This window comes from Sceloporus undulatus, chromosome 8, assembly GCF_019175285.1.
Source record: "Sceloporus undulatus isolate JIND9_A2432 ecotype Alabama chromosome 8, SceUnd_v1.1, whole genome shotgun sequence".
NCBI classification, from domain to species: Eukaryota; Metazoa; Chordata; class Lepidosauria; order Squamata; family Phrynosomatidae; genus Sceloporus; species Sceloporus undulatus.
In genome coordinates this window covers 14,008,638-14,028,489 of record NC_056529.1, presented here as the reverse complement: position 1 = coordinate 14,028,489, position 19,852 = coordinate 14,008,638, and the positions used below count along the sequence as shown (strand labels likewise).

General features: G+C 41.5%; 1 protein-coding gene across 3 annotated transcripts in view; it reads left to right on the top strand.

Annotated features, from left to right (window-relative positions):
* ZNF423 (zinc finger protein 423) overlaps positions 1 to 19,852 on the top strand; it is a 354,629-nt gene that overhangs the window by 219,313 nt on the left and 115,464 nt on the right. For all 3 annotated transcript variants that reach the window (XM_042437934.1, XM_042437933.1, XM_042437935.1), the window contains exon 5: positions 10,410 to 10,494. In XM_042437934.1, the coding sequence (XP_042293868.1) occupies positions 10,410 to 10,494 (85 nt within the window). The remainder of the gene's footprint in view (positions 1 to 10,409; positions 10,495 to 19,852) is intronic.

Here is a 19,852-nt window from a genome sequence, read left to right as displayed (position 1 = left end):
ATAATAATAATAATAATAATAATAATAATAATAATAATAATAATAATAATCTGCCTTTTCCTTGCAGAATCAAGGCAGATTACAAGCAAAGGTAACAAAAAATACATATACAAAGTACAAAATAATCCCCCCCGTCAATTAAATCACAGCAAACGTCATAACAATGAATTAATTATACAAAAAGTCAAAAATACATAATAAAGAATACAAAATACAAAAAAATCCAAAATACATGGCATAGCATAATAATTCAGGATACATGACATAGCATAATAATAACATAGCATAATAATCTAAATGACAATCCCCAACTCTCCCCTGGTAGCAAAACAAGAATCAATTATCAATTGCATAACTAAAATAGTTAAACTCTGGGCCAGTGCACCCAGACGTTCTGGGGGCGTTGGAGCCAGCATAAAATACTCTGCCGCTCTCCTTCGGGTCCTTTTCTGGGCTGGTGCAGCCAGGTGGTCCTAGGGGAAAAAAAAGCCCAGGAGCCGGCATTTTAAAAATGCAGCTCTCTGGGTGCCTCTCCCAATAGCTGCCTCAGGTCCACTGGGTTTCAGATGGTCCGGGGAGGAGAATTGGGCAGGACAAGACAGCCTCTGGTCTACAGTCCTTCCGAACACCACTGGGCTTCATCAAAACTTGCCCTCCTCACTGCCTCCGCTCTTCCCAGCCCAGATGGAATTAGGGGGCTGTCAGCTGGCTTCCTATCCGGTTCCATCGGTGTCTCAGGCTTCAGCTGCCAGGTGTTGTAGGCTGAAGAGGACAAGGGAGAAGCCCCTTTTGAGTCCTTCCTCCTTTGGCATCTCAGGCTGCAGCTGCCAGGTGTTGTAGGCTGAAAACACTGCTGCCCTAAAAAGATCTTGCAAGGGATCATCATATATCAGTGGAAGGAAGCAGCATTTGTGCTGCTGTTCAGGTGTTCTCCCCATGTATAAATTAATCATCCAAATCATCCAGGTCATAGTATTTCTGATTTCTGTGTATGTTTGTGAAAGCCATACAGTGAAGGAAGCTGCTAGGAGGAGAATTAACTCATTTGGAATGTGGCACTGGAGACTTCTATGAACTTCATGTGTAGCTAAAGAGACAAATGAATGGGTCTTCAAGTCAACCAAGCCTGAACTCTCACTAGAGGCAAAGATGACTAAAATGAGGCTATCATACTTTGAACATTTGAGATGATGTGACTAATTGGAAAAGACAATAATGTTTGGTAAGGTGGAAGGCAGTGAGAAAAGAGGAAGGGTGCTCTACAGGTGGATTGACTCGATCAAGGTAGCCATGACCCTGGGTTTGCAAGGCATGAGCAGGGCTATTGATGACTTTTGGAGCACTCCCGTTCATAGAGGTGCCATAGGTTTAAAGAAATTTGATTGAAAATAACAACAATAGCAACAGGATGGTTTCCCGTCTTCTCCTGACTGTGGGTGACAAGTGGGTGGGCAGGCCCCCTCCTTGGATGCTTTGGTCTTGCAGATGCCCAGCCATGGGTGCTGCCTCCAGCCATTTCATGATGTCATGGATTTTGCAGCAGGTTATGCTGGCGGGATGGCCGAGAGCCAGCATGGTGTAGTGATTTGAGTGTTGGACTAGGAGTCTGGCGATCAGGGTTCAAATCTTGTTTCAACCATGTAAACCCACTGGATGGCCTTAGGAAAGTCATGCTCTCTCATCCTCAGAGGATGGGAATGGCAAACCCCCTCTGAAGAAACTTGCCAAGAAAACCCCATGTTAGGTTTGCTGTAGGGTCGCCATAAGTTGGAAATGACCTGAAGGCACGCAACAACAAAATATGCTGCAAGGGAGAGGGTTGGAGGCAGGAGGGAGAGAACAAGGTTGCTGCTTTTGGCAATTGCTGTTCCCCTCTGTGAAGCCTTATTCCAGCTTAATTACAAACCATTCTGTTTATGATCAGAACTTTTTGAAGACATTCCTTTTATATTGCTCTGAGCAGGGAGAAGGGGTGGAATCTTTATTTTAGTTAGGTATGTTCTTTATCTTAGAAGAATATCTTCAGAATACTGCATGTAGTAAAATGTGAAAGGTTTTATTTTCTTTTCTGCTCTTTTTTTTTACCCAAAACATTGATTAAGTAGCAGCTATTCCCAGACTAGTTCACAATCAAACCAGCAGCTGTTTTCTTACATGAATTTCTGTGGATATGTCTGCCACCGGCATCTGTACTTAATATGATTCTTGGCTGTTTCACCACATAGGCAACCTTCCGAGAGAGCTTTCAAGTCTGCAAGCCTTTGGAAAATAATTTTTCCAAATTTCCATTTGTAGAGCAGCACACTCCTTTCTTGGTGTCCCAAATTAAATTGGAAGGACTATCCAGTCTTGGAAATCTCATGGTCAACAAGCAAAGGGGATTGTGTATCATGTGCTTCACACCAATATGACTGTTTCTTTTTCTTTTTTTAAATCGCACTCAGTTTAATGCATAAAGCCATCAACTTGCTTGATGCTATTAGAAGGTCTTTCCCCTGCCATTTGAGCCAGAAGCCCCCATCTGGCCCTGAGGATACATCGTCTTGTATGTGACCAGGATAGAGCTGTTAAAAGTCTGTCTTGTAGATCTTGCCAATCGTGACAATGTGTTGAGTTCAAAGGATTTCTCGGAGCTTGAAACAATCCGAGCGAAAGATTCTTTGCTTTGTTTCACTCCCTGCTTTAGCACTGCAACTGCATAGTGCTCCCTCGGGGTCAAGCGAATCGGTGACTAGACCTGCCTCCAGCTGTGATATACATCTAATTCTGCAGAGAATAAAATACGGAATGGAAACACCTCTCCCTTCAGTGTGAAGCCTCTTGAGAGTTCATCATCCAAAAACTACTTATTAGCCTCACTGTCGTCTTTCTACTTCTTGGTTCCTCATTGTGTTTCACACTCCTCCTAAAGAACAGGTTGATTCCTTTATGCTATACTAATTCTGATTTTATATGAGTGCACACACCGAGGCTAAAATACTTTAAGCTCTCCCTGAACATACCCCCCCCTCTGTAACACACTTCCCTCCTCACAGTTGTGAGTGGAAATTGCTACCGTCCTCCTCACTCATGCCTACTTTTAACTTTGTCTCTTCAGAAAGAGCTTCCATGCCTCTTCTTTTCTCCAGAGAGAATTTAAGTTCTTCAGCAAAGTAAATGCTTTGAATCTCATCCCAAGAGAGCAGATTTCTTTTGTAGAAGATAATGAAAAAAAATCCCAGAATTCAGGCCTGCACCAAGTTACACTTTACAAAAGAGCCCGAGATTGGCATATATGCTAATGCCTTAGATCTGCTGTTCTACCTTCCCCTTAACAATAACAATCCCATGAGTGGGCTGATGGATGCAAACAATGCCCTTTTTGACTGTACCCTCATAATTCTCCATGGACCCTATCCATTTGACCTATAGCTGCTTTTGGCCAGAGCTTTGGCCTGTCTCTTCAGACACTGTCAACCTTGACATTTAACAGGACACAAGCAAGACCCAAGACCCTGGGGGGAAGCAGCTGTGAGTGTGCAGCTAATTCTTCTTTAGCAGCACTGCTTGAATTACAGTCTGGGCACCCAGCATTCCAACGTTTATACATCTGGAGCATTGGGATCTGCAGAAGGTCTGAGGATGATCTGCAACAGACCAACAAGGCTTCCTGATGCCCAAACTGTTTAACAAAATCAGCAGCAAAAGTGAAATATCCCACCCTTTAAAATTGGCAGCAGAGATGAAATTCGAATGGAGGGAAAACATAGTAGGGGGCGCTTTTATCTAACTTGATCATGAGCTCATTTCTGGTACTGTAAACAGATCCTATAGCTGACCATGTGCTGACCGGCACCCTTGTTCCTTGATAATGAAAAGTGTGTGTGTATGTGTGTGTGTCCTTGCCCTGAGCTGTTATTTGACTAACGACAAGATTTTATTAAAAACCAAAGTAAATCCCATAAGCTTAAAGTTTGGCCATTTCGTGCACACACGTGTGTGCTTACATGCACCTATTTTGTCAGCCAAAGAGGGCCCATAGCTCAAAGGAAATCACATGTTAGAAGGACCTTTTGACTGAGCCTTGGAAACTCAACTTTCAGAGTATACTGTAGTGCACAGATGACTTTTATTTTGGGTCCAGTGGCTGTAATTCTGAACACACTTACACACCTGGGCAACATGTAGACAATGAACCATTTGTGCCTCTCCCTACCGCCACCCTTTTTTTTGCAGTCCTCCCAGACTCCCTCCTGCAGGTTTAGCCCTGGAAAAATGAATGGTTTTGACCATTAAAGCAGCATGTGCATGCTCATTTTCTAACTAAAAATGAAAATATTCACCTTTGAAACAAGATCCATACCTTGAATTAAATTGGAGGGGGGTTCACCTGACTTAGAGGTTACACTCAGCATCCAGTGCCATTTTTATGGCCTCAGACTCTAAATCCTTTTGCAAAAGCCTTAGTGGGTGCAAGTCTTCTATGACAGAATGCATAACTCTCACAACTTGTTTGAGCAAATAAATAAATAAATGATGTTTTGTATTATTTCCTAGTGTTATTATAATGACAGCAGATTTGGCTGCATAGGGCTACTAAGAATGACCTAATGAAGTTTTCCATCTCCTGGAAGCTAACCACCCCCTGTACTAGGGACTATGACCCATTGAATGCAGTGGTTTTTTACCTTTGGCTAAGTGAAGATGCAGATGGGCTTTCACCCACACCTAACATGGACTGTATCTAAGACAATAAACTCCAGAAGTATTAATGCAGGATGTGCAAATACGTGCGAGAGCCATTAGGTCTGATACACACTATTCCTCCAGGCAATACTTGATTATTTATCTATTTTATTTTGGTTCAAACACACAGAGAGCTGAACCTATGAAACATATTGGTCACACATAACCTCATAGATTTTTAGAAGCTTTCTAAATTACAGTCAGGGCCCCTGAACGCCTGTATCCTTTACAGAGTATAGTAACTTTCGGCAGCTTGTTAAAAAGGCATATCAAAGATAGCCAGGCAAACTAAATTGAACAACATGTTCTCTGTTTTCTAATCTCTTGTTGATTTGTAATACAACAGGTAAAAAGCAGTTTTTACTCAGTCTGCCTTGTGTGTGCAATACAAGCTGAACAGCCTACAGCTGTCCAAATGACGTTACTGCTCTATAATTCTTGACCAGTTCCCCCTTCTCTTTTTTCTCCTTTTTATTTCAGACCATTATTGATTTTTGTGTGTGTGTATGTGTGTGGTGGGTTTCTTTTTTACTCCAAGTCTAACAGTGGAGGATTACAAAAATATATAGTCAGAGAGAAGCTACATTGAGATTACATTAAAAACAATAGGAGTACATGTTTCAGTAAGTGCCAGGATGTATTGATATTTGTAGCTCATGAGGGAAAGGGCACGTTCAGAATACAGAAGATGCTCTAGATGCCTGTAATACTCCACTAACAAGTACACCTCTGAAATCCTGCAGGTGTGGCTTAGAGAATCTTGAAAAATCTCAAAGGGAAACATTGAGGGAGAAAGGGGTTACAAGGAGAGCCGTTTGAAAAATAATTAATGGGCAAGAAGAAGAGGTAAAGAAAGATGCAACCAGGTTCTTTTTACAAAAGGAAAAAAATGTTTGGGTGAACAGTTTTTAATTACAGTGGACCCTCCACATCCATTGGGGTTAGGGACACAGGATCCCCATGAAAGTTCAAAAACTGCAAATAAAAAAAAACATTTTTAAAACCTGAGATATACCTCTGTAGGAATCTCTAGGCTCTCCAGAGCAACTCTATGGTCAATATCCACTGGAGGTTGACCACGGAATTGTGCCGGAGAACCTACAAATGACTAGAGAAGTATTATCTCTAGGTCCTTCATTGCGATCTCTGGTGGAGGTTGACCACAGAGTCATGCTGAAGGATGAAAAGATTCCTAGAGAGAACATATTAATCAAATCTGCAAATAATTAAACCTGCAAAGCTGCAAATGTGGAAGGCTGACGGCGCTTGTGGGCTGGGTGCCTTCTGGCCCTATAGATGTTGTTGGACTGCAGCATCTATCAGGCTTTCCAGTGCATAGCTAGGTAAGTGTAACAATGGAAGTTGTAGCCCAATAATCTCTACAGGGCTACAAATTACCCACCCAGTCCTCTGTGTGCTATGTCTGTGTTGCAGAGAATCATAGAATCGTAGAGTTGGAAGAGACCACCCAGTATAGACGGTGCAGAAACGCTGTGTTGGGGCCAAAAGTAGGGCTGGAGAGCGCGCAACAACTGCATGCTCCCCCGCCCTACTACATATGGAAGGCGCCATCTTGGCATGGCACCATCCATATGCAGCACACAACAATGCTGTTACGCACACACCACATCCAAATGGACTAGTGTGCACCTGACATCATTGCCCCACTGGAGGGCGCTTAGGACGCCCTATTTGTGGCACGAGAAGGAGCTCCAAAACGGAGCTCCTTCTGGGAAGGCGCCTCATTCCCGTGGCAACTAGATTGCTGCGGGTACAAAGCCAGGGAGAAAGGAGCCAAGCGGTCCCTTTCTCTGGCTGCGCCTGTCAGGGTGTCCATAGGGCATGAAGCTCCATGGACACCCCTTTCCAGGCCACCGAGAAGCAGCGTTTTGCTGCTTCTCAGTGGAATGGAAAAGCAGCAGATTGGGGCCTCTGGTATGGCTGCCCTGGCCCCAATCCACTGCAGAAAGGGGTGGCTGCAGACCACCCCTTTTCCGCGGTATGTATCAGGCCTTGAACAGTACACAGGAGGTGGTCTTTATAGAGATATAAGAAGCATTCATATACCTCTGATTTTCAGTAGTACTCTCAAGGTGGTGGAAGGGACAGGAAAAAAGTCTCTATTGAGCACTGTTGGATTCTTACATAGGCAGCAGCAGTAGTGATACAGAAAGCTGTTTTCACCAGTCACACCAGAGCTTGGAAAACTTAATTTTTGAATTGCTGCTTCCAGAGGCCAAAAAGCACCATGGCCTCTTGCTGAGAGATTCTGGGAAAGATATTCCCCAAGCTCTGGAAGCTTGTCTGTCTAGACCAGGGATGGGAATAATGTGGTCCTTCAGATATTGTTGTACTGCAATATCTGAAGGGCCACACAATTCCCATCCCTGGTCTAGACAGACAAGCTTACAGAGCTTGGGGAAGTTCCTTTTTGGACTATCCTTTGTACTGCAAGCCCCAGCAGTCCTAGGCATAGTTCAAGATAGGTCCATCATCACCAGTTTCAATGCCACTGCAACTGGTGGTGAGGAATGCTGAGAGTTGCAACTGAACAAGAAATATGGAGTATCACATATTTCTCATCCCTGATCTCATTCATTCCTGGCTTCCTGGATTCTTGGGAAGACGTCTTTCCCATTGCTTTTTTTTAAACTGGAGGTGACAGGGATTTAATCTAGGGTATGCACTCTGACACTATAGTTCTGTTTCCTGAGTAGTCTCTTGTTCCTCTTCTTCTTCATTAGTGCCTTTCATTCTTTCCTTTTCTTTATGCCTCTTTGGATAGTAATTGAAATAAATATGTAAAAAAAAAATAAACGTAAGAATTTTGCTGCTGTAATAGGGCTTATATAGGAAATAATTAAGAATTGAATTTGGGGCTGAAGGAAAGTAGGAATATAGAGAGGCATTTCATGAAACCCACAAACCAAACCTTTCAAAAGCTAAGGGAGCTTCTATAAGATGTTAGGTGGCTGGGCACTTTTTGCCCCTCTGCAATTCAGGTACTGAACAGAGATGTCATTCTCCACTAGGTTTCTTCTCAAAGGAAGCAATGAACAATTTGAGCAATTTTCTTCCTGCTGTGAGAAAGTCTTCAAGAACCACATAGTTTTCAAAGCCTATTCACTGCTTGGCCCTTATTCTGTGCAAAATTCACATGTGGTTGCTTTGCATAGAAAATAGCATTTTCTGCACAGGAAACAGAATTTTCTATGCAGGAAATAATATCTATACATAGAAATATCATTTTCTGCATAGGAAATAGTTTTTTTTCCTGCTGCTCCAGAGAACAGGACCCGGAACAATGGATGCAAGCTACAGGAAAAGAGATTCCAACTAAACATTAGGAGGAACTTCCTGACAGTAAGGGCTGTCCGACAGTGGAACACACTCCTTCCTCGTAGTGTAGTGGAGTCTCCTTCCTTGGAGGTCTTTAAACAGAGGCTGGATGGCCGTCTGTCTGGGATGCTTTGATTGAGAGTTCCTGCATGGCAGGGGGTTGAACTGGATGGCTCTTGTGGTCCTTCCAACTCTACGATTCTATGATTCTATGACCTGTATATGAATTACTGTAGCGTACATCAAGTATTCTCCATAGAGTTGTTAGTAAGCTGGAGACATTCCTGCCATTTGATTTGACAATGTAAAATGATCTGATCTGCAAAACAAAGCATGAAACATTTGCGATGAGCTTTAAAAAATATTGTTATGGAATTGCTTTACTGTCACACCTATTTTAACTTTTAATCCCTGTATAAATGCATTCCTAGGGATTTCCCTCTGTCTCATCACCATGAAGACACACCCCTGCCACTCTTAAATACAACCTCATCTTCTCTGATTGAATAAATGGCTCATGTAATTGCTTCTTCACGCTATCTCCTTGTTTCAGCAGCTAAGCTTCATTAGTGTGACACAGGAGAAGTCTAACAAATGAGGGAAGAAAATCAGTGTCACATTTCATCGTAGGATTTCCATGGCTTCTAGAATTCATACCTTCACTTCCGCAAGGAATCCTTTTTTTCTGCTCTGAGGTTTTGCATTGTCTAGTCCCCCTTGAAACCACACTTCCTTTGCTCAGAGGGCAAAACAGGTTTTGCTGTAATGAACAAAGAGCTCAGAATAGTTTGATGGTTGAAGGCTGTATTCCCGAAATGAAAGGAAACTTCTATTAATTTAGTGGGTTGCACCCAGACTTAAGTCATACTTAGAGTAGACTTACAGAAATCACATAGGGCGGAAAAATGAAATGCATAGATACAGGATGGGTGTTGCTGAATGCAACTACTAGAGTTTTATTTAGTCATGACTAATTTGTCCAGTTGTTTTCAGTGGATTTACTCTAAACATTGCTAACTGGAACCATCTTGTTTTATAACACTACTGGAAATTCTCACTTTTGTATACTGGGCCCTTTTAGTCTAAACCACTGTTGACAGTTTGTCCACTTCCCTTTGAGGTATGATAGTCATTAGCATCTGTCCCTAAGTTGCAGCTCTTCAGATGTTTTCGGACTCCAGTTCCCATAATTCTTCAGTATTGGCTACACTTGCTGGGATTGAGGGGATTTGCAGTCCAAAATATAGCTCGCATCAGGTTGTGGATGGCTATATTATAGCTTCATTATTAATGCATCTCTTATACTGTATGTGTCACAATATTTTGATACAGGTTCACTAAATGTTAATTGTGATGTGCAAAGGGGAGTGCCAGTGTTGGAGCCCTCTCATTAGTTCATATCCCTAAATCAGTGTTTTAGTGATATGTTTGACTTGCTTCTGAAACAAATATTCTTGTGTCTGTGTCTGCCTACCTGCTTAGGGTACTATTGCATGGTGTTGTTGTGTGCCTTCAAGTTGTTTCTGACTTATGGTAATCCTAAAGCCCTATCATGGGGTTTTCATGGGGCAAACAAGACATGTTCAGAAGGGAGTTGCCTTTGCCTTCTTCTGAGACTGAGAGAGTGAGACTTTCCTAAGGTCACCAGTCTTTTACCATGGTTGAGCTCTAGTCAAACTCTAGTCCCCAGAGTCATAGTCCAACACTCAAATCACTACACCACATTGGCTCTCACACCATTGCATACATTTGACAAAATCTAGCCCATGAAAGCTTAAAATAGTTAGTTTTTAAAAGGCAAAAGATTTATACAATCTGAAGAAAAATTGTTAGTTTTTATATTGTTGCAAAACAACTTATTTTACCATAGAAAGAAAGACTTTGTGTAGGTTCCATTTCTTGTATAACTGCAACAATAGCAATAAAAAGAAGTGTAGGCATAGCTGCTAACTTTGGACCTTCACATTTTCTCCCATGTTCAAGGACAAACATCTATTGCAAGCATTTGAGTCACTGGCTAGGATGCTTTACAGATTGATTTTACCCAGGACCTGGTGTAATCCATTTATTAACTATTATGTAAATAACTGTCAGTTATAAGCGTGCCTTAACCTTTTCACACATGCTCCTTAAACATCTTGTGCATGCACATTTAAAATATCGTGTGTGAAGCAGCTTTTAGTGGGGATTTGTCCTAATTGGCTTCTCTCTGTCTCTTGCTGGGTGGGAGAGTGTGGGCAGGAATGGATTTGCCTGTGGCATGCAGTACTAATGATCATATTTTAACTTTCTGCTGTGAACATAGTTTTTTTACTACTTTTTTGTTGTTGTTCTTGTCCAAACAGAAGAAGACATATCAATGCATCAAGTGCCAGATGACCTTTGAGAATGAAAGAGAGATACAGATCCATGTTGCAAATCATATGATAGGTAAGAACACTTTCAGTCTTCCATAGGTTAGTTGCTTCTCTTTGCTTCATCGCTGAGGTGTACTTTTCTACTCACTGTCGTTCTGTATACCAGTTGAGAGACTGACTAGCACAGACCACTGAGATGCAGTTGCATCAGCCAGGATATGTGCATGTCAGGAGTATTCACAGTTTCCTTTCCCATCAGTCTTGGACAAAGGAAACAATCATGGCATTTGTCCAAGCCACATCGTTTGTATCAATAATCCTCTTGAGTAATTGTAAAGATAAAGAGAGAAGTGGGCTGTTTTTTTTTGTTTTGTTTGAGTGTGAACTTCTCCCATTACCTTTTTAAAGGTGTATTCAGATGTAATGTGAAACCATGGTTTGTTCTAACCCCACACTATGCTGAAACTTGTGCAGTAGAGAAACAATGGTTTAGAGTTACTTGTCTGCTTTTTACACAGAGCTTTGATTGTATGTAGGTCTTTGATTGCAACAAATTTTACATTAGATTACATATCTGATCTTGTTTCCCATTGGTAATTCACACCTGTCCCTTGGAGGCACAGTAGTGCTTCTAGTTGTGGGTGTTTCAATGGTATAACAGCTAACCACTGCTAGTATGAATCCTGGTTTGAAAACCAGTTTCAAAACCATGGTTTTCAAGTTCTGTCAGTCCCCCAACAGGCCCTACCTAGTGGGTAGGTTTGGGCTCTGAAAAATAAAACATCGTTTCATCATATATCTGAATTTGGCAGTGGTGAATGTCTTCATATTGCCATTGGGTTGCTGGTCTCTAGAAGAGGCTAAAGTTGCCTCAGAATCCATATGGAGACAGAGAATTGGGCAGTTATCTCTTCTTTATGAGTTTTTGTTTCTTAAGGTTTCAGGAAATGAAAAGTTTGGGGTAGGCTCTTGCTACTTTTCATTTTATCTCCCCCAATCTTAAATTTTGACACTTGGGATGTGTGTTCCAAGCACTTGTTTTTCTCACCTTGGGGAGGCTTTCACTGACAATGTATAAGAAACTCTGGTTTAAAAGACAGCAAGTTCTCTCCATTTACAAAACTGCTTAAAACGGCTTAATGGGGAGTTGTCCCTTTCCCATCCCATTTTCACTTACATTAAATTCAAACATTTGACAAGATCAAAGAGGAAACTTTAAGCCATACATTTTTAGTTTCTTCTGCAATGGGGAGGGGGAGAGGAAAAGCTCTCGCTGGTTGTCAACCACTTAGAAGCAATTATGCTTCAATTTTATATGTCATGACATTGAATTGCTCACATTTTCATAGCTTAAATGTGGAGAATTTCTGAAACACATTGTCAAAACAAAATGCTTGAGAAGTTTTACTTCAACCCCTCTGTTTTAACTTTTTTTGGTGTGCTTTTTTTTTTAACCTTAACAGTTTTGTATTTTTGAAAGGTTTGCTTTTCAGGATGTTCACATTTTACATTTACAATCCTTGTTTTCACCAGCAAGGCCCTACTAGCTTTCAAGCCTTGGTTTTGTTTGGAATGAGACCCAGTTAAAAAGATTACTGCAATCCAAAGGGCTATATTTATGATGCAGCTGTAAAGGTTGCTTTTCTTTCCTGAAGAATGCAGAGAACTCTTTCTTCTATCTGCACAGATGTTATAAATATATGTGAAGGCTCAAGAGCTTAGTTTATTTTGATGCATAGACCACAGAGGAGTTCCTTACACATGCCACTCCAGACGTATGTTGTTGAAGATCTGTCAAGGGCCCTACAGCGTTCGTTATGTGTTCATGTGCAACGTTCGTCTCCGATAATCGCAATGATTTCCCTTGAACAATTTAGCATTTAAAGAATCTATTCTTCTACGTGTGGCGCTCCCATTATCATTAATGCGAATTATGCACAAATGTTGAAGAGAGAATTTGAAACGCTGACACTGAAGATTAGAGCAAAACCTTTTTTCTGGGAGAAAAATAGGTACTGTCACTCATCGTAATTTCCTCGGTAGCGCTAAGCAGGGAGCTTGCAGGCAGTGTCAGGGAGGTTAAAATGAAGTTATCTAAAAATGTTTGCTTTTGTGGCAGGTGTTAATGCAATCTCTTGTTTGCAGGTGTGAAGGGTGAGAGCTTTGCTAATTGGACCATGGTGATTTCGCTTCACTCCTACCATGCTTCCCCTTCCCCCTCTTTTATTAAGACCTGGAGAAGGAATGTATCTTTAGGCAGCTGGATATGTGTTTTAAGCTTAAATCTGTCAAAGGGAGGTGGGACTATTGGTGATCTATAAATATCCAGTGTACACATTTTGTTGCAGATTTACTCTGTGACTTGAGTGTGAACAATGAATCCACAATGTGGTGCCACTTTGTTCAACCTTTTTCATAGATATGTCCAAACAGTACGATTGCTTACTTTATCTGTGTGGAATCCTCTTAGTGATTTACACTGGTATAAGCGTTCTTTATGCCAGTGTAAGCCACTTTCTTGTGCAGGGCATTGTGCACATGGAGAGACAGCAGTGAAAGTTGTCTCTGTTAAAGCTGCCTCAGGAGCTGGCAGGGCCATTTTTTCTCTTGATAAAAACAGTTTTTGCTCCCACTCCATTATTACAGTATTCTCCAGTCACACAGGGGTAAAATACTCCTCATTCAAATTCAGTCAGGTTTTGTATTTGGATGGCTGTACACTTTGGGCAGAGGACATGTGAATAGGTGCAAATTTGCACAGGAAAATGAAGACAATTAACCATCAATACAAATGTGTGAAAATAAGTTTGCATAGTACATTCAGTATCCATGTCACTTCTTCCTGCACCAGAATGGTTATGTAGGCCAGTAAAATCTTTGCTGTTGTGCTTGTTTCCATGCTGGCTTCCACTGGTGTTCCAACAACATGCTTGGCACCCTAGTAGCAAAGTCAGAAACGAGAAGGGTGTGTTGTTGAAACATTGGTCATATGCCTGTTGCCCTTTTCTGTAGGGCTCTTTCATTGGTAAGGGATGTCTGCAATGTGATCTCCTTCACCTTTGGTTCATATCCATCCTCCACATTTTGAAGGCCTTAATTCAGCAATTACCTAATTTTGGAGCAGTGGCTTCGCTAGCTAGAGTGTCACCTGGTGGTTAAGTAGGTTCAGAGAGTGTCACCTGGAAAGGGCACGGGGTTGCCCCTCCTGCTGCTCCATCAGAAGGCTCCTTCCTAGGGAGAAAGCCCAGAGATGGAGCAACAATGAATGGTGCACACATACCTTTCCTGTACCAAAGGGGGAGGAGGACTCAACCAGGTGCCACTCCTCCCCATTGATGCCACTGTTTTGGGGTTGTTGTATGGTGAAAAGTGCTTGCTGATCAAGAATACCTGGGCTTGATTGTTGACAATAATGCACATGATTTGGTATGGTTATGGTGGACTGCAAACCTGTTACTAGGATTTTCTATCTTATGCAGTCATGCAACTCCATTTCTTGATAGACCCCCCCCCCCCAAGATGGGAAGACATCGTATGATAGTGAAGAATACAGAAAATAGTAACACTTCCATTAGGTGAAAAACAGGAAGCATATGTCCAGATCAGGAGTAGAAACCTGTGTGTCAAAGCAAATCCCCCTTTTTATTTGGGACTTTTCAGTAACAAGTTACTACTTGTAACACTATTATTTGTCCCAGTTATCGAAGATCCATTCAGTCAATGAGATTTACACAAATGTTGACTCACCAATCAATAGTTGATTTAGTGGGTCTATTACAGTTGGGAATATCAATAGGATTTAGGCCATCATCTCCTGGTGAAGCCAGTAGAATCGCATCTTGAGAAACAGAGCCAAATCTTCTTGTTATGGCAAAATACATAGTTGAAATTTGTTCTCCCAGAGTTCATTCTATATATCAGATCTTCCCAATAACTAAAAATGGGAGGTATATCAGTCCACTATGAATATTCTGTAGATCTGTTGTTGTGCTGTATGTCAGGTTGAGATCTGTGGATTGAACACACACACCCAACACACGTGGATGGTGCAGATGTCTACAACGAAGCAAAGCAATTTCTCCATGTTTTTGCCCACAGCTCTGTGTTCTTTTAAGCCAAGGAGAGGCCTTCTTAAATCCAGGATGTAAACCAGAGGGAGCATGGAGAAATTGCCCCATACACCTTAAAGTGGGTGTGAGAGTGTATTGAGTAAAATAAAAAGACTCAATTCCCTCCGTCTTTCAAAAGTGTACATGTGGGGAGTTGGGAGTAAAAGAGAAGCTGTGTTGTCTTTCTAGCTCTTTGTTCTTTTTTCATTTTCTGGTCACACCAGCCTTTCAGGGATAAAGTTTTGCCAGGTTTGCTTCTGTTTCCTGACTGCGATAGTAATTAAGAAATGCTCACTTATACACAATGTGGACTAGTAGTCTGGGGTCTCTACTGGAGGGACCATAGCTCAGTGGAAGACAGTATTCATTGCATACAGAAGGTCAGGGTTCAATTCTTAGCTTCCCCTGATGTGACGGGGAAAATCTCTGACAAAGAATGTTGCTGCTAGTTAGATAGAGCAGGTTTAAACAGCCTTGTTCTCTGAAGATCCTTTGAACTACATTTCCAATCCAATCCACTTGGCATGGCCATAGGCAAGTAATTGTGGGATTTGTAGCCCAAAATACCTGAAGAGGGTCAAAAAGCCAACTCTGGATAGATAGTACTGGGCTAGTTGATTAGCTTAAAACAGTTTACCATATGCTAATGAGTATTGTTCTTCGCATACAAATATCTCTTCAGACTAAGGCAAAGGGAGCATTTTGCAGGAACCTAAATATGGTGCCTCTCCTTATAGCTCCTTAATATTATGGCTGCATTCATTATAAGGGGGGGGGGGAGCATAAAGGAAGATATTTTGTGTTGCTCATACATCTCCTTGAAAAATTACCCTTCTGCATCTTTTGTGATGTGTATCTCTAATATACACATATACACATGCACAAACTCAGTGGCATATTGGGTCCTAGATGCCATTCCCCAGAGGTGGAACAGACTGGCTGCTTCCCTAGAGGAGGCGAATGGGAAACATGTCGCTTTGTTTTCATACTGGGGCCTCTGGGAATATTTCTAACGATAGAACAGACCCCCTTTTAGACGTGATCTGTTTGGATGGGAGGGGATGTGTGCTTGGAAAAACATATCCAACTGATACTGTTTGGAAGTGCTTTCCCCTCCACCCCTCATCATACATTCCTTTAAAAAAATATCTAGGGATCAGAAAGCCCTTCTAAAGCAACCTGGCCGATTGGGGGCACCTTTGAAATGTTTTTAATTTGTTGGAAGAAAAGGGATCCCTCTCCCCTTCTCTTGAGGTCTTTGGGGAGTCCATCCAGGAGTATATCAAAAAACTTTCTGCAGTTCCATCAGCTTCTGTACTGCTTGCCTCCTCCTGTGCTGACCTGCTAATGTTTAAAGTATGTTCTCCCCACCTTATTCCTCCTCCCCCCGCAACCTTCCATTGCCTCTGATGTGCACTCTCCATTAGATGCCTAGAAGGATGGGCATGCTCAGTAGCTGAGCCTGCAGGGGGTGCAGAGGACGGCCATGCTGCAGCTGGGATCACAGAAGACTCTTAATGATGCGCAGTATATCTCATGTGCCGAGGGTAGAGGGAGCAACGGAGCAACTGAACATAGTGTTTCACTATTAATATGGGAAGTCGGCCTACCATTCGTAGTTGTGTGCAAAAAGAATCTGAGAAGGTCTTTGTAAAAAATTCTTATCCTCCAAAAAGAGTATCTAGACAACAGTCTTGTTTGCCTTCAGACACAGGCCAGAATCCTGATGGGGTACTATGCTTAGCTGTACAAGCTATAATCCTACCTGGGAGGTTGCCCCTATTGCAGTCAATTGTTTTGCAAGGACATACTTGCAACTCCCAGTTTTCACTTGTTGGGTATGGAGTCAAACCAACCTGTGCAAAATGAGTGACCTTAGGGCTGTGCTGCCTTTTCCATAGTCAGTTCCATAACACTGGGATCGAGTGCAAAGATATTGGGACATATCATGAGAAGACATGGCTCTGTAGAAAAGACAATAATCCTTGGTAAAGTGGAAGGCAATAGGCAAAGAGGAAGACTGCATTCCAGATAGATAGATTTAGTCAATGAATCCACTGCCCTCAGTCTGCAAGACCTGAGCAAGGCAGTTGAAGATAGGGTAACTTGGAAGTCTCTCATCATAGGATCACCATAAGTTGAAATTCACTTGACCTTTACCTCAGTATGGTAGAGGATCTTGACTGTATTCTGCTACTAATAATATGACTAATAGTAATTAATAAGTGTGACTAACAATAAAATCCTACAGGGTGAGACTTCTCTTCTTTGAAACTTCACTCCATTTCTCCTCCTACAGAATTGCCCTTCAGCAGTCAGAGATTAATGCCCACTATGCATACTCAGAAATTGATGGTCAGTAAGCATGCTAAGCTCATGTGGTGTAGTAATTTGGATGTTGGACTAGGACTCTGGTAGACCAGGGTCCACATCTCTGTTCAGCCATGGAACTCTACTGGGTGACCATTGGCAAGTCATGGCAACTCAGTTCAGTGAGAGAGGAAGGCAATAGCAAACCTCCTCTGAATAAATCCTGCTTTGCAATACTGTTTCCATAAGTTGGAATCCATTTGAAGGCTAAAGTCCAAACTAAAGACTTTTTTGTTTATGGAAGCATTTCAGGCTGCAACTTGATATATTTTGAGGATTTAGATTAGGGTACAGTGGAGCCTTGTCTTATGCGGGAATCCGTTCCGGACCCCGACACGTAAGGCAAATTCTGCTTATGCAGTAAGTATAATGGGGCTCGTGGTTGTGGCGGTACGGCACGTGCGTGCCATGGGTGCACGCACCATTCATTAGATTGTTGCACAGCTTCCGCGTAAACAAGAAGCTGCATATAGTGCATCCGTGTATGGAGCGGGTGCATTGTATATTGTTTGCCTGTTGTTTTATGCAGTTGGCCTTTCTTATACACGGATTTTTTATACACGGATTCAAGCATCCACGGTTTGAAAATGTTCAAAAAAAGTATAAATTTCAAATATCAAACCCTGATTTTCCATTTTTTATAAGGGAGACCATTTTGCTATGTCATTATATTTAATGAGACTTGAGATCCATGGATTCTGTTATACATGGGGGATCCTGGAACCAAACACCAGCGTATAACAAGGGTCCACTGTAGTTTTATAGTTATTTTAATGGATAAATTGTTTATTTACTATATTTTGTATTTTGTGATTTTAGATTGTCTGCCACTGGCAGGTTTTATGTTGTTTTGATGATTTTGTGCAAAACACTAACTAACTAACTAACAACAGCAACAACGACAACATACTCGGCCCTCATGTGCTAGATTGAGTGTTTTCTAAAACCATGTTAATGGTTTCCTCTCAACATTAATTTGTATTTCTGAAAACTTTATGGTTCTTCTAAGTCTGCCTTCCCTGTGCTCTTGAATGTGTCTGGCACCATTCTGGCTACATAAACACTGGTGCTCAGACCTTAACATAGGAAATAGAAGAAAGGATATTGATCTTTGCTTTTGTTTGGGCTTCAATTCCTAGGTGACCTCTGCCAAACAAATCTTGCAAAATATTTTGATATAAATGGTTTGTCCATTGATAGTAATCCTTTTGGCTTCCACTATGCTAAACAGGCACAGTAAAGATGGTGCAATTTCACTAAAGTCAACTGAGATTTAAATCCCTAGATTTGCTTTATGAAAAGAACAGTATATGCACATTAGCTGTCATTATGAATATGCTTTTGTAGAGTAGATGAAGATACCACCAAAATGTAATCAATGTAACAACTGTTTAAGTGAGATAATTGTATCTAAATATTATTTAAGATACCAAGAGTTTTAAATGTTATAGTTCTGTTAAAAAGATATACAGTACTTGGATTAAAACAATTTGATTATCAAGTCTTTAAGGAGGGTTGCTTTCCAATCCTAAACATTTTCACTGAGAAGTAAATTCTGATGGTTTCAATTTTTGGTTGACTGACAAATGTGAATTAATACAGCATATGCATATGTAAATGTATTTCTTCAGACTAAATGCAAATGCAATAACTGTTTTCATGGACATATGAAACGAGGACTTCTTGAATCTTGTGAATCTTACACCGAGGTTGATAGTGAGTAATCCACTGTGTGCAACTCATCCTTTCGTTCTGCATAATGTACTTGGCTTCTTTGCGGACTTCCATTTGGAATCTTTAAGAGGTTGAAGGTAATGCAAGGTGAAGTATTATTTCAGTATGGGACTTATAACAGGCCAAGGCCTTTGCTTGATATGAGCTTTTATAGGAGTTTGTGGCCTTTGGGATCATTTTCTCTCAATTTACTTTTATGCTACAATGCCTCCTTGTTGTATAGCAACTGAAGAAAAAGAGGCTGTGTGTAGAGCAGAAGCAACTGAGTTTGATCCATATGAGCCAGAGTAGACTCCTCCCAAAACCAATACTTTCTATGCTGGCTTATACAGAGGGGCAGAGAATGCCATAATTCTACACAAGGACTATCTGTTGCCTATCTGGAACTTGTATGGCTATAAAGCTAATTTTTTAAACATCTTTGCAGTAATGCACAGAGTATGGGAAATAAGCAAGATGAACTTGAACTCCTAGCACAACAAAGGAAATACAATGAGCCCACAGGCTTACCATATGCAGACTTACTATAGGTGGCTTTCAGATTACATTGAAGCCATGCGGCAAATGGAAGAATGGCGCACATGCCCATTGGTGCACATGCACACATGGCCACGGCATGAGCCTGAGCACCATTATATCCAATGGGGCTCGAGCATACACGCTTTTTTCCTTACGCGGGGTATGTGTGTGTGTCTGGAACGGATCCCCCGCATAAGGCAAGGGCCCACTATATGATATAATAGGCATCACTGAAACCTGGTGGGATGAGTCTCATGACTGGAATGTAGGAATACAGGGGTATAACCTTTTAAAGAGAAATAGGCCAAACAGGAAAGGAGGAGGAATAGCATTATATGTCAGGGATATTTACACCAGTGAAGAGATCCAAGAGATCCAATCCTAGAAGCAAGATGGAGAGCATCTGGATAAAAATTAAAGAGGAAGGAAACAACAGGGGAGTCTGCTACAGACCCCCAAGTCAGATGGAGGAATTGGGTGATGCCTTTCTAGAACAGATGGCCCACACACTCAGAAAGATGTAGTAGTGATGGGTGACTTCAACTATCTGATATTTGCTGGAATTCACACTCAGCAAAATCCTCAAGGTCTAGCAAATTCCTCACTTGCCTTGATGACAAATTCATTGTCCAAAAGGTGAAAGAGGCAACAAGGGGATCGACAGTGGAACACACTCCCTTGGAGTGTGGTGGACTCACT